At 37.3% G+C, this 18,123-nt stretch overlaps 2 gene segments (V, D, J or C); both read right to left on the reverse strand.

The window, feature by feature from the left end:
* Positions 1–7,253, reverse strand: part of LOC113651552 — a 47,568-nt gene extending 40,315 nt beyond the window's left edge. The window contains 1 exon segment of the V gene segment in view: positions 7,156–7,253. Within this exon segment, the coding sequence occupies positions 7,156–7,195 (40 nt within the window).
* Positions 7,254–12,064: 4,811 nt separating this feature from the next.
* LOC125138851 lies at positions 12,065–12,594 on the reverse strand. The segment is given in 2 exon segments: positions 12,065–12,381; positions 12,472–12,594. Coding segments are annotated over 2 exon segments (360 nt in total).
* Positions 12,595–18,123: the final 5,529 nt, after the last annotated feature.

An 18,123-nucleotide genomic window follows, 5' to 3' on the forward strand; every position in this document is an offset into this window, starting at 1 on the left:
AAAATGGGATGGATTCTTATATACATAAATATAAATTAGAAAACTTCCTCATCTTTTAAACCTGTCTGCATTTTTTATCTATCACTGCAGCTTGAACTTATGTTTGAACCAATAAGAATTTTAAGGCAGGTGTTAATGAGTAAGTTTATACACTATCAGGTGTTTTCATGTCAATTTATAATAAGAAAACACACAGCAAACTTTATTTCTATTCATTTATAATTCTGTTTAATTTAGAACCTTACATTATAACAGCATTATAAAATACATCTTGTCATGTTACTGAGAAACCTCACAACCACAGGAGGATGTAGTTACATAAATTATAGTGTTTTTATTTGTCCAACCTGTGTTTAACAACCCAAATAACTAATCACACATTATGGAAAGAGTGAAAAAGAAGAGAAAATGTAGATATTTGTCTGATAATGACTGATACTGAATGAGTCTCATACAGAATGCAGTTTGTGGATTCACTTTTTTCACTTTATTTGTTGAGCTCTGCTGCCTCCTTCAGTTGTTTCAGTTATTGAACCTCAGACTATGAGAACAGACTGTGTGTTAAACACAACACACTGCTGGAAACATGCTGTATTATTCCTGAATCCACTCATTAAACACTGATTCCAACTGCTGGTTAAAAATCCTGTAAAATGAAGGGATTAATAATGGTTCAGAATGAAAACTCTTTCAATAATGTTTTCTTTTTTATTTAAAAATGACTTTGTGTGACTGTGTTTTTAAAATGCTGCAAACGATTCTGACTTCATTCCAATGGAAGAAAGTGAAAGTGTGACTGAGATGATTTATTAGTTACACTGAGAGGATGTCTGTAACATGTCTCATAAGGTTTTTGTAAGAGGAATCCACTATTCTGTCTCACTGTGTGTAACGAGCGCAGTAATACACAGCTGTGTCTTCAGTCTGCATGTTCTGTCCTCCAATTGTTATTGTGTTAGTAGAAGTGTCTCTGGAGATGCTGAACTTATTTTTCAGTTTCTCACTGTAAGTTGTACTCCCACTAGCCCAGATGATTCCAATCCACTCCAGAGTTTTTCCTGCAGGTTGTCGAATCCAAGCTGTAGCATAGCTCGTAAGTGAATATGAAACCTTGCACTGGATGGAGAGACTCTGGCCTGGCTGGACTGTCATGGAAGCAGGCTGAGTCAGTTCCTCACCATGCACATCTGTGGAGGAAAACACATGGTGATATCTCACACAATATATGCTGCACCTTTATTCTTCATCTAGTAAATGAATGCATTTGATAAAGCACTCACAAGAAGCAGCTGCCAGCAGGAGCAGTAGAGATGTAGAGAACATGGTGTGTGTTGTTTGGACTGGAGTCTTCTCTGTTCTCCAAAGTTTAACAGACACCATCACATCATATAAATAGAGTGAGATCCAGCTCTGACACTTGGATTTGTTTATCTGCTGATGATGGGAGGAGAATGTATCTGAAATGTATTTAAATCATGAGGAGGAGATTCATCTGATGGAGGATGTCTGGATGTTTTAAGGGATGAAAACTATTTTCTTTGACAAAAGTCTTCTATAGAAACTTTATAATCCCAACTAATAAGATTTTAACTTTGGAAAATCACTACTATCCACAATGTTCATGCTATAAAACATCTAAAATTGTTATTTTTTTATTCATATCTGTTTCTGCACCACAATCAGAATGAAATCTTGAAATGGTAAAACTTTTCTTGATCTCGAGGGACCTGCTAAAGAGAAATATATTTCAGTAAAGGAAAACCTGTAGTTTTTAGATTTATTTCTACTAAACAATGTCAAAATCTGACCAGAGAAAGTCCACATTATCTGCAATAAAGTTGGTTAAATGACTGTGAGTTAAGTAACATGTTATGTGTCACTTGTGCAGGATTGATACTGTCTGTGTTTGAATATGTACAATTTCAAAAGTTTTAATTATTTATTTTCCTGTTAAATCAAGCTAACCCTAGGTCTAAAATTCAATTTTCAGTCTTCAGTCAGGTCTTTGTCTAATGTTCATCACAGGACATGACCAAATGCAGACTAAAGGGAGCTCAACACAGCATGTCCCTGGTTTTTGTACAGCCTCAGCAGTAATCTGAATGACTGTGGCTCTCGTGCACAGTAATACACAGTTGTGTCCTCAGTCTGAAATTGTTGCCCATGTAAAGTCACAGTGTTGGTGGAGGCATCAGCTGAGAAATGGATCTTGTTCTTTAGTGAATCGCTGCTGCCAGTATTACTGGAGCTGCAGTACCAGCCGATCCATTCCAGTTTTTGTCCTGATTGTCGCATCCAGTTAGTACATTGACTAGTGGCTGAGTATCCAGTGATCTTACAGGGGACTGAAAATGATTCTCCAGGCTTAACCAGCATGACTGCAGGCTGAACCAGTTCAATACAATAAATACCTGTGAACAACAATCATGCCATTATTCAGGTGCATTCTATAAAACAGGAAAATGTACACAATGATCTGCATCTTTCCAAAATTCTCCACACACTTATCAGATGTAGCTGTTAACAGCAAGAGTAGAAGTGTAGAGAACATGGTTTGATCTGAACCTGAACCCAGATCCTCACTTCTCCTGAGAACACCTCTAATCATTTATGAAGGGGTTTGATTTGCATGACAGTGTTTAGGCTTTCGGAGGACATGAGGCATTTCCTACAAATGTTAAAACAGCACAATCACAAAAGATTGAATCTTATGATGTATTTGATGAAACAGTCTGGATGATGCAGTCTGGTTTAATAAGATGCTGATATAATGGAGCTGTAATGTCTTAATAAGAATAAGAATGTTGTAGTTAGTGTTTATGACTTTAATGTAAATCCCAGGAGAACATGTTCTCATATTTATGACACACTGTCAGTCCTTTGATCCTCAACATGTTGCTTAGATGCTGTGTGAATAAAGAAAGAGCGACCATTACAGGCCTTAAAGCTTAAAGAACAGCATAATGTTCAAACATTTCTAATGTGGGTGCAGTTTAAATATACAGGACACAGATAAAGACCAAAGGTTGAGTAAACTTTGTCTATCAGTAAAAATGGAAAATTACTTGTTATAATATTTAGAATTTCTAAACATTTTCCATCCATTTTTGTCTCTAATTATGTCGCTTTGTAGAAGCCAACATTCTGTTTTCTTATTTAAGCTTAGACAAAAATTTATCAAGAGTAACTCCTCCTAGGGCTTTGGAGCCACATGAACCAAATTCGGATATGTTGTAGAGCCTGGTCTTAAGTTTGTTGATGTTACTTTTCTAAGCAATCCGAGTACCGGTACTTCCGGTACCAGGTCTCAAAGTGGCCTTTTTTCCCATAGACTCACATTATAAACTTTGGAGGTTTATAACTCGGCAAGCTTTCGGACCGTCTAAACCAAACTCGGCCAGCTCCTTTAGGGTGATACTCTGAACAAAGTTTTAAATCGGTGTACCGACTGGCCTTTTGCTTGTCCCGCAGCCCCACCCCCAAAATATGCAAAATCAAAAAACTTTTTACAACATGGACATGTGACATATCAAAACACTCAGAACAATGAGGGGAACGTCCTCACAGGTATTCTGATGACGTCACATGATGTTACGTTATGTCACGTGAAAACTAAAAATTAGCGCAACATGAACTTGAGACATATCAAAACACTCAGAACAATGAGGAGAACTTCCTCAAGAGTATTCGGATGACATTGCATGCTCGTCTCCACTTACCTCCAAATGTTTTGGCACCATAGCTATCTGTCTACTTGCTTCCAAAAGTAACACTGACCCTTATGTCCACTTGCCTCCAAAAAGCACCGGCCTTTGCGAAAACTTGCAACGTCAAAGCCAACATCAAATGTTGTTGCGCCGAACTTTACAAATCTAGTTATTTATTATTTAATTTCAGAATATGTGAAACGTGATGGAAAATGAAAATGGTTGTGTTGTGGTTTGGGTAATCTTATCAGGTGCAGGTGGAGGAGAATTTTGGGGAAGAAGAAAAAAACACCTCAGTGTTAAGAAACCAATTTTTATATAATTTCTGTATAATCCGGGTTAGGATAATGAGTAATGAGTGAGATCAAAAGTCAGTCTACCTGAAAATTTGTAAAGCCTTACTGTAGGTGTGATTTCCTCACAGAGAGAATGTCAGATATTGATAGCTGTGTATCAGAGTGAAATGAACATGAAGCTAATCAATTCCCTTTGTAATCAAATATCGACTGTCAAATTGTCCATGATGCTCTGATGCTCCAGTCAGAATGGTTATCATTATTATTTATTTTTTAATGAAGGAGGATGTTTGGAGCTAGCATGGTTTGAGATGTTTGGAGCTAGCATGGTCAGACTATGAGAACAGACTGTGTGTTAAACACAACACAGTGCTGGAAACATGCTATATTATTCCTTCTTTCCTATTATAACTTCGGGTGAACAAGAGGATGTTTTTGTATTATAACAGGGTAAATTTGCATAACCACACTTCAGCTGTTAGATATCATGAATGAATCCTTCTTGAAAACAAGCAGCTGCTGCCCCCTACAGGTGATTTTTTAATTCCAGCAGTTTGTAGTAGTGATGCTGCAGTAGACATCTACATTTCAGTTTGATCTCTCATCAGATTCTGTGCTGCTGAACAGACTCTGTTTTTCTAACTTCAGGAAATGAACCATCGACCTGTAGTGTTCCTGCGGCTGGCATCACAATCAGGAGGAATAAAAGCATGAATAGTACAGTATATAGTCCCAACTAGTCATCACAATCATTGTCCTAGAGCTGATTTACCTCCAGTCAAATACATAAAGACATCATAATGTAAATGTGATACATAAGATTGGGAATATTATAAATATTAATAACTGCTAAATGAGATTGGAATAAAGAGGAAGATCTGAGTGCTGAGTGTGAATGGATGATGATGTTTATAATAAATTTCTCTGGGGTGCAGCTTCCTGCTGAGGGAATATTTACAGCTCACAAGGAAATGCTTGTTGAAGTAATTTAGTGACACATGTTTTCGGATTGTGTAGAAAAAACTTCCATAATCCCACTAAGGAATGTGTCGTAGTTTGCACGGGTTAGTGTTGAAAACACAAGATCACTATCAGTGTTGGTCTTACCATGAACACAGGTGTCCTTCAAAGTCCCCTCGTTCTTCTAACAAAGGATCCTCTTCAAGTTCTTCTACCTAATCTATTGTGTAAATGTTTAAATCTAAATCTAAAATGAAGGAGTCAGACTTTGTCTTTTCAGGGTCCTCACAATGGGAGGCCTTGTTTTTTTATTAAAAGTAGTATAATACAGATAAATGTGTGTAATATATGCAAAGTAAAATAAAAGAAAATTACAAATAAAATCTCCTTCAAATAATCAAACAGTATTAGAATAAATAAAAGTCATTAAAATGCAAAGATTATAACAAACAAAGAGACACTCTGCAAGTGTAAGCTTGCATTTATTCAATGATGCACACAGAGTATAACATGCACTGAGCCTGTCTACAATAGAATGCACACACAATGTAATTCAAGACAAGCTTTTATACGTTTCCAATCCTTTCGCCAATATTCAATATTTCAATATCAATTCTTATTGACTTTAAAACCAACATTCCTTCCCATTCCTCTTTCCCCAAACCGGTAACTCTGTGGTCAGTGACAGTTGTATTCTTTAAGGTATACATTCCTTTCAAACAGCACAAGTTTGCAATATCATCTTACTATCTAAGTCCCTCCCTCACGAGTGTTAGGGTTTCCGTTTACGGATTACTGTCAGCGGTATCCTTCTGAGCACTTTTTTTTTCAAGAAAGCCTCCATATAACATACTCAGCACATTGTATCTTTTAACACACAAGCAATATTATTGCATACATATTTTTAAAGCAAAGAAAATGTTCAACCCACAACCACACGCTGCTCACTGGATAGATGAGTGGATGATAAGGTACTATGTAAATCTCTACAACAGAATGTTTCTCTATCAGAAAGGGAACCAAATCGAATCATTTTTAGAAGACACCTCACTCATCTAAGGAACACATTAGGAAACCTAAATGTAGGAATGGTTACGTGGTGATGGTTTATTTCACACAGACGGCTTTCTCCTGCTCCTGTATTGAGAAGGAGTAAAGCTCAGTGACAGAAAGTAAGGAATAAAACACTTGGGGAGGTTTTGTTACAGAAAAATAATCAACAATGAATCAAAGCAGAGTTTCTGTTATCATCACAACATGAAGTCTTTTATTCATCACCATTACAGTTCTTTTCTTTAATTATTTATTCATAGTTATGCTTAAACTTGTATTAGGGCCAGAAAAACAAGTTATTTCCTGTTATCATGTTCATTATTACAGCTAGAAACAGTCCTTCCCTCAACACTTGTCTTGAAACTGAGGAAAAAGTAGAAACTTTTCTGTCCTGAAGACTTTATCATGCTGAAAATAAAGTCACAGCTTTAACCCTGATCTCGCTCTGACACTGGAGACTCCTTCCAACAACACGAAATAAACATTCTCTTTACGGAAATCTTCATCATATCAAACACTCCAGATAGTTTATCTTCTAATTAAATGTTCGCATTCAATTTGTAATTCAATGTATTCCTAATAGTTTGAGAAGTTTTTAAATAATGTCTGAAGTGTTTGGAATGTAGGGATTAGTTACTCAGTAAAATGTAGTTATTAAATTAAAGAAGTGAATTGTGATGATGTTTTTGTGCAGCACTGCAGCTTGTTGTGTCACTGTGTGAATGACAAGCGCAGTAATACACAGCTGTGTCTTCAGTCTGCATGTTCTGTCCTCTCAGTGTCACCGTGCTGCTGGAGGCATCTTTAGAAATACTGAACTTGCTTTTTAGAGACTCTTTATGATACGTGCTTCCACCCCCCCAAATGTCATTTATCCATTCCAGAGTTTTCCCTGCAGGTTGTCGAATCCAATCTGTTGCGTAGCTGTTATCAGTAACTGAGTAACCGGATACTTTACAGCTGAGGATTAAAGAATCTCCAGGCTTTAACATCACTGAGGTGTCCTGAGTGAGCTCTACTGCACATTCCACATCTGAAAAAAAGACATGTCACAATTCCAGTCAAAAATCTATGTACAGTAGGTTATAACTGCAGGAATTTACTAGCAGCTCTGAGATCATTAGTGAAGTGAAACTCACAGGATGAAGCTGCCAGCAGCAGCAGAACTGGAAGGAACATCGTATAACTAAAAGCAGTGCTAAACTCTCCAGAGCCCACAGTGACCGTGGCTGTTATTTCTCTATATGTAGCTGTAAGGGGAACATTTTACATATTCATTTGCATATTGTTATGCTGGTCTTCTACAGGTGTCAATAATCACAGTGAAAAATGTTCCCTGGTGTTTAAATTAGTTTGTATCCATTAAACACTGAATCTGTGTTTAGTATGTAAATGACTTTCATCCTCTGATTTTAAACTGTTTCCATAGTTCTCACTCTGTCACTCTGTGAAACTTTTCTACTGACTGGATCTCATTACACAGACTCCTGATAGTGTGTAGGAAAGTCACACTGTTGTGTGTTTTGTGTTATATTTTTACTGGAGACATCAGAGTAAATGTCCAGACAACGTTCACAATAGTCCAGTAAAAGTCATCAGGTGGTACGATGTAAGTCAGAGACACTGTAAACATTTTGGTTCTGTCACCTCCATGAATATGAAAATGTGGGTTTGTCATGTGATTGTAGCAAAACTGGATTTAACTTTGGTAGCTACTTGATGGCAGACTTTTCATCAAATACTGTCATTTTCCCAAACCAGAAATCTTAAAGTCTCAATGAAAGAAACAAGGAATACAAATTAAAATTAGCATAAGGATTATTATGTATGCTTGAGGATCCTGGCCTTTTGAACACTGATACATGCAAGATCTTAATCAATCAAATGTTTAATCAGGCTTTTTTATATATAAAAGTATACAATAATTCATTTCACTCTATCAATTCCACTTGAATTTCCATTCAATCTGCAAGAACTCACAAAGATAGAAAAAGCTTCCTGTTAGACTAAAGGTGTGTTTCATGCTGTCAGCTTCATTACTGCTCTTTACTCATTATATCTGGTGTCTTTTTAGTCCATCACTGTGGATCACTGGAACATCCAGAAGAACATTCTGCTCTACTTATTGCAGACAAATAAATATGACACTACCAACTGCATAAGGTGAACACTTTCTAAAAACACACTTACAAATTTGCAGTCTGTGAATATTATTCCTCGCAAATAATAAGTACATCATTTTCCTGTGTACATCAGTTCAGCTGTTAGCAGCACTTTTCTTATGCATGTAAAGTAATAGTGATGATACTGAGAGCTTACACATTACAGAGGACACACAAAGAATTCATCATTATGAAGTCCAGTAAAAAGTGTTTAATAGTGAAAGGAATCACAATATACAGATTTATCATTTCCTACAAATATGTAAAAGTCAATCCCACTGGAAAATGAACAATGATTTACTGGACTGCAGGATAGTAATCTGGTCATGATCAATCTAAATCATAATTCAATTATAATGTGATGTAGAGATGACAGGGTTTATTCAGTAGTTTTAAAAAGTACACATTTAACATGTAATTGTAGTTTAAGTTTTAGCACTACAATCTCATCTAATCAATTGACAAACCGTTAACTGATGTTGTCTTCTCTCTCCTCTGAGAAACTCAGAAGGTGAAACATTGAAGTAAGACATTGTTTCTGCCTTTAACTGTTTCGGTATTGGATGTTTTTGTACAGTGTCTTCATTGATCTGCTGTATCTTCTGTCTGAAAGTTTTGCCAGTGTAAAATCATGATTTTGCTGGACGTGTCATCTGAGGACAGATCTCTTTCTTTAGTGAATCGCTGCTGCCAGTATCACTGGAGCTATAGTACCAGCTGATCCATTCCAGCTCATGTCCTTGTTGTCAGTTAGTACTGTCTAGTGGTTGAGTTTCCATTGATTCTACAGGGGTCTGAAAATGTTTCTCCAGACTTAACCAGCATGACTGCATGGTGAACCAGTTCAATACATTTAATACCTGTGAACAACAATCATGCTATTATTCAGGTGCATTCTATAAAGAGCAAAATATTAGTTACTTACTATTTACTTACCATGTGGTTGATCAAATGGTGAAGATTATTCAGTTTAAAGAGCTGTAATGTCTTGGCTTTATGAGAATGGTGTCATTAGTGTTTATGTCTTTAATGTAAATACCAGGATAACATGATCTCATATTTATGGCACATTTATTGTCAGTCATTAGATCTTCAAATTAAGAAAGAAAGAGCGGCCATCACAGGCCTTAAGGCTTAAACAAAAACGTAATGTGCAAACATTTCGAATGTGTTTGCAGTTTAAATATACAGGATACAGATAATGACCAAAGGTTGAGTAAACCTTTACTGTTGGACTGTCTTTAAAATTGGAAAATTATATGTACTACAAATACAAAAAAGATGTAAAAACATTTCTCCATCTGTCTTTGTCTTTCAGAATATATGAAACGTGATGGAAAATAAAAATAGATGTGTGTGGTGGTCGGGGAAATCTCATCAGATGCAGGTGAAGAATTTTATTTCACTGTACTTGGAGTTTTTGTACAGGGATGTTGTTTATTCAGCTCACTGTGGGGTAACGAGCGCAGTAATACACAGCTGTGTCTTCAGTCTGCATGTTCTGTCCTGTTAATGTCACTGTGCTGCTGGACGTGTCTCTGGAAATCTGAAACCTGCTTTTCAGATTCTCACTGAAGTAAGTGTTACCGCTACCACATATACCTCCGATCCATTCCAGAGCTTTTCCTGCAGGTTGTCGTATCCAGTCTGTACAGTAGCTGCTATCAGTTAATGAATATCCAGACACTTTACAGGTCAGAGTCAGTGACTGACCAGGAGTTAATCCTGTGTATCCGGTCTGGATCAGCTCAACACTGTGAACACCTGTTAAAGAAAAGTTATTTTAATGATGTAAAAGCAAAAAGCTTTAAGGAACCAAAACTGTATTGCATGTCAAATGTAAAAACACTTACAGTGTACGGCTGCCAGCAGCAGCAGCAGTAGGGATGTAGAGATCATGGTGTGTGTTGGGGCAGAAGAAGTAAAAGCTCTTGGTCTTTGTTGCTTAAATATATAACAGAGGAGGACATTTGCATAGAGACACTCCTTATCTTAGGGTCAAAATGGGATGGATTCTTATATATACAGTACATTAATAAAAATGAGAAAACCTCATCTTTTAAACATGTCTGTATTTTTTAGAGATAACTATCACTGCAGCTTGAGTTTATGTTTGAACCAATAAAAAGATTAAGGCAGGTGTTAATGAGTAAGTTTATACACTATCAGGTGTTTTCAGGTGAATTTATAATAAGAAAATTCACAGAAATTATTATTCATTTAGACTAGGAAACTTTATTTCTATTAATTTATAATTCTGTTTAATTTAGAACTTTACATTATAACAACATTATAAAATACATCTTGTCATGTTACTGAGAAACCTCACAGCCACAGGAGGATGTAGTTACATAAATTATAGTGTTTTTATTTGTCCAACCTGTGTTTAACAACCCAAATAACTAATCACACATTATGGAAAGAGTGAAAAAGAAGAGAAAATGTAGATATTTGTCTGATAATGACTGATACTGAATGAGTCTCATACAGAATGCAGTTTGTGGATTCACTTTTTTTTTTCACTTTATTTGTTGAGCTCTGCTGCCTCCTTCAGTTGTTTCAGTTATTGAAGCTCAGACTATGAGAACAGACTGTGTGTTAAACACAACACACTGCTGGAAACATGCTGTATTATTCCTGAATCCACTCATTAAACACTGATTCCAACTGCTGGTTAAAAATCCTGTAAAATGAAGGGATTAATAATGGTTCAGAATGAAGACTCTTTCAATAATGTTTTCTTTTTTATTTAAAAATGACTTTGTGTGACTGTGTTTTAAAATGCTGCAAACGATTCTGACTTCATTCCAGTGGAAGAAAGTGAAAGTGTGACTGAGATGATTTATTAGTTACACTGAGAGGATGTCTGTAACATGTCTCATAAGGTTTTTGTAAGAGGAATCCACTATTCTGTCTCACTGTGTGAGACGAGCGCAGTAATACACAGCTGTGTCTTCAGTCTGCATGTTCTGTCCTCCAATTGTTATTGTGTTAGTAGAAGTGTCTCTGGAGATGCTGAATTTATTTTTCAGTTTCTCACTGTAAGCTGTACTCCCACTAGTATCGATGTATCCAATCCACTCCAGAGCTTTTCCTGCAGGTTGTCGAATCCAAGCTGTCCAATAGCTCGTAACTGAATATGAAACCTTGCACTGGATGGAGAGACTCTGGCCTGGCTGGACTGTCATGGAAGCAGGCTGAGTCAGTTCCTCACCATGCACATCTGTGGAGGAAAACACATGGTGATATCTCACACAATATATGCTGCACCTTTATTCTTCATCTAGTAAATGAATGAATTTGATAAAGCACTCACAAGAAGCAGCTGCCAGCAGGAGCAGTAGAGATGTAGAGAACATGGTGTGTGTTGTTTGGACTGGAGTCTTCTCTGTTCTCCAAAGTTTAACAGACACCATCACATCATATAAATAGAGTGAGATCCAGCTCTGACACTTGGATTTGTTTATCTGCTGATGATGGGAGGAGAATGTATCTGAAATGTATTTAGATCATGAGGAGGAGATTCATCTGATGGAGGATGTGTGGGTTTATAAAGTCAACAAGAAAGTTGTAAACATGTTTTCTCACAATATGTATGCTATAATTGATCTAAATGATAACTGTAAAAATTCTGAAATACACAGATTATTGTACAGCAAGCTGTACAAACACTTTGGAATAGATTGGTGTCATATTAGTAACTGTGTATTCTCTTGTGTTGAGGACAAGAATTTATTTTAATGTTGAGACAAAGATGAAACCTTATGTAGAAATCTTTGAACTACAGAAGTGTCTTAGCTTTGCTAGCTCATATATACCAGACCCCTCTGGGGACATGTGCACTGCAGAGAGAGGAAAATGACCAGGGATGTTTTTGTACAGGGCTTCAGTGAGTTTGTAGTTTTCTGTGTCTGGCACAGTAATACACAGCCGTGTCCTCGACCTGAACGTTTTGTCCTCTTAAATAAACTGTGCTGCTGGATTTGTCCTGGCTGAGACTAATCTTGCTCTTCATCGTGTCTTTGAGATTAGTGCCATCACCGCTACACAGATATCCGAGCCATTCCAGTGCTTTTCCAGCAGGTTGCCGTATCCAGTGTATACAATAACTCGACACTGAGATCTTACAAGAGATGGAGAACGACTCTCCAGGCTTCACCAGCACAGAGTCTGTCTGAGTGAGCTCCACACCTCCAACACCACCTGTGAATAAGAGTGACAGAACATCATCAACAGTCATCAAGTCATTTTCACGAAACAGGAATTAAATCTAAAGCCGACACGGAGACGTACAGAATGCAGCAGAAAGCAGCAGCAACACTGATAATGACAGCATTGTTGTTGATATAAAAGTGAAGTGAAGTAAAATGCTCAGCTGTTGTCCTCCTCCTCGCTACACACACACACACACACACACACACACACTCACACAGACCTCCTTAATGTAAGAGACACAAGTGGAGGATTTGCATGAAAAACATCATCATGATCGTGAAGTCTCAGGTTTACTCATTTATACTTTAATGTTCTTCCTCTTAGAAGAATTGGGCTTAGAGTGAAATGAACAAAACACTAATGTGTCTCTGTGATTAACTGAACTGAACATGTTCAATCAACAATCATCTAAAATGAGCCTCACACGATAAAGTCACAGTTTCTGTGTTCAGAAGGTGTTAGTTACATTTCTAGAACAGAGGCTGTGTATTTTGATGATGTATTATAGTGTTTATTGGGACTGTGGTATCTTTATTACAGTGTGAATTGGGATGTATGTATTGCAGTGTGTATTGGGACTGGGATGTGTGTATTACAGTGTGTATTGGGACTGGGGTGTGTGTATTACAGTGTTTATTGGGACTGGGATGTGTGTATTACAGTGTTTATTGGGACTGGGATGTGTGTATTACAGTGTGTATTGGGACTGGGATGTGTGTATTACAGTGTTTATTGGGACTGGGATGTCTATTACTTTTTTTGGTTTGAGGAACAGTCAGATCCACATTCACACAGTATTCTGACAGAGCTGTTATTTCTACCTGGGAATTTTTCCAGTGTTTCCAGGAGCATAGAATAGTTTATGTATATTTTCATTCTTGATAATTAGTTTAGGCCACACCCACTTCAAGGTTATTTCCAGGTATCTCCAGGAATCCTTCACAAGAACAAGCAGCTGCTGCCCCCTACAGATGCGGATACAAAATATTATAATGTTTTGGCTGCCAATAATAAAAAAAAACTTTCACATGGACCAACTATGAAAATAAAGAAAGTAAGAATTCAGAATTGGAGCAGATTTATCCGCATGGTTTAAAAGAGAGAACACACTCAGATACAGTATCAGCAGTAACATAGTAAATCATTTGGTTTAACCAAATCCATTAATGGGGAAATTAATATAATTTTTTCTCCTAGTCTTGTGAACATCTACTTCCATAGTTCTTAATCTGTCAGTTCAATTCACTTTATTTATATAATACATTTAACAATGGATATTTTCTCAAAGCAGCTTTTAAAAAGAAAAGAAATATACAATAAAAAATTTTTAAAGTTTCATTTTTGTAACATTTTTTGTTACAGACTGTGATCTTGTCATGTGTCTATAGTAAGTCTGTGTTTTTGTACTGATGTCTAAGGGGAAGTATCACTGTGTGTGACGGGCGCAGTAATAAACTGCAGTGTCTTCTGTCCTCATGTTGTTCATCTGCAGATACACCTGCTGCTTACTGTTGTCTCTGGAGATGGTGAAGCGGCCCTTAACAGCACTGGAGTAATATATGCTACCACTGGTATATGAGATAGTTGCAACCCATTCCAGCCCTTTTCCAGATGTCTGTCTGATCCAAGCCATGTAATAGCTACTAAAGTCAAATCCAGATGCTGTGCAGGTCAGTTTATGAGACTGATCAGGTTTGATGATCACTGGATCAGACTCGATCAGTGTCTGACTGCAGGAATCTGAAATAGAAGAATAGTCAAAGGTAGGAATTAACATTAAAACAGGAACAAAACTTAAAAAAAAATAAAAATACTTTTTTTTATTATGTAACAAATCATACTAACATTGAATGAAGATTGCTAGAGTAAAGTAACACAAAACTCTGCCTAGTCCCATCTCAAAGAATTAAAATGATTCCTGCTGCTGTAAATGAACACAAACTGCTGCTATGTTGTTGGGCTGAATGTTTCAGCATAAATGGTTCAAACACAGGATTTGGTTTGCATGACACACCCACTAGAGATATAAAAACATCATGTGTTTCAGACAAAACATTGCTGTGTTGAGTGCAGCTCTGCAGCTGTTAATCACACTCACACCCCGTTTCATCTCTATATCAATTTAATGTGGAAAATAATTCAGCTGTTTGTTGTTATTATTAATAATGATATGAATGTGTTGTGATGTAATTAACACTTTCCTGAACTACATTGAACATTATAATCAAACCGTGTAGCCGAACATGAAGTTCATTCTGGTATAGGCTGAAACCCTCTAGAGGCTTTATCTGACGAATCCAGAGAGAAAGAGGTGAGAAGATTCTAGATCAGGTGTTTTTAAATCCTAAAGAAGATTTGTAATCTCTAGTGAGCAGAAGAGAAAGCTGAAATCTAATATCACAACAGCTAGACGTTGAAACTATTCTTTATTCTTCTTCTTCTTTCTTAATCAAAAGTCTAAAATAATCTGCTTCAAGAAATGGAATCAGAGTGAAGCAGGTGACTCGTCTTCTCTAAATTGCCCCTCGGTGTGAATGAGTGTGTGAATGTGTAACATGACCAGAATGTACGCTCAGTGTTCCTGGGATGGACTCTGGAGCCTGCACTCTGACCCAATAAAACACTTCCTAATGATGACCGAGTGACTGAATACATTACCCTGATTATTGTCTCGTGATACTGAATGATTATATGATTAGTTACAGTATATATATCCTTACACCTCTAATTCCAGTAGTTTTGTTCTCTATTAATAAGAGCACAGACATTTGTTCTCTTCTGGACTCCTGAACACATAAAACCTGCAGACGCAGACGGGGAAAATGAGCTGCAGTTTATTTACAGAGTCAATCAAAGAACCGGAATATGAACATGTCTGAATCTGAACTTTGGGTGAGCAAGAGGATGTTTTTGTATTATAACAGGGTGAATTTGCATAAACACACTTCAGCTGTTAGATTTCATAGTTTCATGAATCCTTCTTGAAAACAAGCAGCTGCTGCCCCCTACAGGTGATTTTTAATTCCAGGAGTTTGTAGTAGTGATGCTGCAGTAAACATCTACATTTCAGTTTGATCTCTCGTCAGATTCTGTGCTGCTGAACAGACTCTGTGTTTCTAAATTCAGGAAGTGAACCATCGACCTGTAGTGTTCCTGCAGCTGGCATCACAATCAGGAGGAATAAAAGCATGAATAGTACAGTATATAGTCCCAACTAGTCATCACAATCATTGTCCTAGAGCTGATTTACCTCCACTCAAATACCTAAATACATCATAATGTAAATGTTGATACATAACATGTGGATTATTGTTATTATTATTATTATTAATAATAGTATTATTATTAATAACTGCTAGAAGAGATTGTTATAAAGAGGAAGATCTGAGTGCTGAGTGTGAATAGATGATGTTGTTTATAATAAAGGTCTCTGGGGTGCAGCTTCCTGCTGAGGGAAAATTTACAGCTCACGATGACGTGCTTGTGTAAGTTTTTTTACAGCTCTGGAGTCTGTTGTGTCAGTGTCACTCTCGTGCACAGTAATAAACTGCCGTGTCTTCTGCTTTCAGACTCTTCACTTCTAGGTACAGCAAGTTTTTATTGGTGTCTTTACTGATGGAGAACTGGCCCTGTAGAGACTGAGTGAATATTGTGCCAGTGCCAGTGTCAATGCGCCCGATCCACTCCAGTCCTTGTCCTGGTTTCTGACGGATCCAGAGCATCCAGTAGGCCCTCTAAATGGGAGTTAAGTTGTGAGAGTTTCTGTGCACTGGTTTTTGGACCTATGAGTAGTATTTCTGTCTTATCGGAGTTTAACAATAGAAAGTTGCAGCTCATCCAGTCTTTTATCTCTCTAAGGCATTGAGTTAATTTGGACACTGTGCCTATTTCATCTGGTTTTGATGAGATATATAACTGTGTGCCATCGGCATAACAATGGAACCTAATCCCATGTCTTCTAATAATGTTCCCTAATGGAAGCATGTATATAGAGAAAAGCAGAGGTCCTAGAACTGATCCTTGAGGGACCCCATAATTAACTGGTAATAAACTGGAGGATTCACCATTTAATTCTACAAAATGGTATCGATCAGACAGGTAGGATCTAAACCAGCTTAAAGCCTGTCCATGAATACCTGTGTAATTTTGTAAGCGATCTAGAAGAATGTTGTGGTCTATAGTGTCAAATGCAGCACTAAGGTCAAGTAGAACTAATAGTGACATACAGTCTTGGTCCGAAGCTAAGAACAAGTCGTTTGTAACTTTAACAAGTGCAGTTTCTGTGCTATGATGGGGCCTGAAACCTGACTGAAACTCTTCAAGGATGTTGCTCTCCTGTAAGAAGGAGCTCAGTTGAACTGACACAACCTTTTCAAGTATTTTAGACATAAACGGGAGGTGTGAGATAGGTCTGTAATTTGATAGTTCATCAAGATCTAAGTTAGGTTTTTTGATGAGTGGCCTAATAGCTGCCAACTTAAAAGACTTTGGGACGTAACCTAAAGATAACGAGGAGTTAATGATATTAAGAAGAGGCTCACCAGCTTTATGTAACACTTCTTTCAGTAGTTTAGTTGGGATGGGGTCTAGTGAACATGTTGTTGATTTAGCTGTAGTAATAAGTTTATCTAACTCTTCCTGTCCTGTACTTGTAAAGCTGTGTAAAGCCTTAGGTGAGATTGTGTCACTGGTTGCTCTGATATGTTGAGCGTCACCTATTTTATTCCTGATACTTTCAATTTTATCAGTGAAGAATCTCATAAAGTCCTCACTACTGAAATGTGATGGAATAGTGTGTTCAGATTTCTGATTTTTTGTTAAACTAGCCACTGTGCTAAATATAAACCTGGGATTGTTCTGGTTATTTTCTATGAGTTAGCTCAGGTGCTCAGCCCTAGCAGCTTTTAGAGCCTGTCTATAGCTGGACATACTGTACTTATACGCAATTCTAAACACCTCTAATTTAGTTTTTCTCCATTTCCGTTCGAGGTTACGGGTCTCCCTCTTGAGGGTGTGAGTATGACTATTATACCATGGTGCAAGTGTTTTATCTCTAACCTTCTGTAATCTGACTGGGGCAACAGTGTCTAATGTGCTAGTGAATACAGCGTCTATGCTGTTAGTCATTGCATCTAGGTCGTTTGAGTTTGAGGGTACAGTAGGAAGTCCAGACAGAACAGGCAGGTTATTTGTGAATCTGTCTTTGGTGGTCGGAATAATAGTTCTACCGAGTCGATAACGTGGTGAGACATAGTTAGTCTGTTCTGTAGGTAGTGAGTACATTATGAGGTAATGGTCTGTGATGTCATCACTTTGAGGTATGATACCTATATCAGTGACATCTATTCTGTGTGATATTATTAAATCTAGTGTGTGGTTACGTCGATGAGTTGCACTAGTGATGTTTTGTTTGAGCCCAAGTGAGTCTAGTAAGTCCATAAATGTGAGTCCTAAAGCGTCGTTTGTGTCGTCAACATGAATGTTAAAGTCTCCTACAATTAATGCTTTGTCAAAGTTAACCAATTGGACTGAGAGAAAATCTGTGAATTCTCTAAGAAAAACTGTGTAGGGCCCTGGGGGTCTGTACACGGTCGCTATGTAGGAATGTTTACGTGGTGATGGTTTATTTCACACAGACGGCTTTCTCCTGCTCCTGTTTTGAGAAGGAGTAAAGCTCAGTGACAGAAAGTAAGGAATAAAACACTTGGGGAGGTTTTGTTACAGAAAAAT

The sequence above is a fragment of the Tachysurus fulvidraco genome, chromosome 15 (assembly GCF_022655615.1).
Source record: "Tachysurus fulvidraco isolate hzauxx_2018 chromosome 15, HZAU_PFXX_2.0, whole genome shotgun sequence".
NCBI lineage: Eukaryota > Metazoa > Chordata > Actinopteri > Siluriformes > Bagridae > Tachysurus > Tachysurus fulvidraco.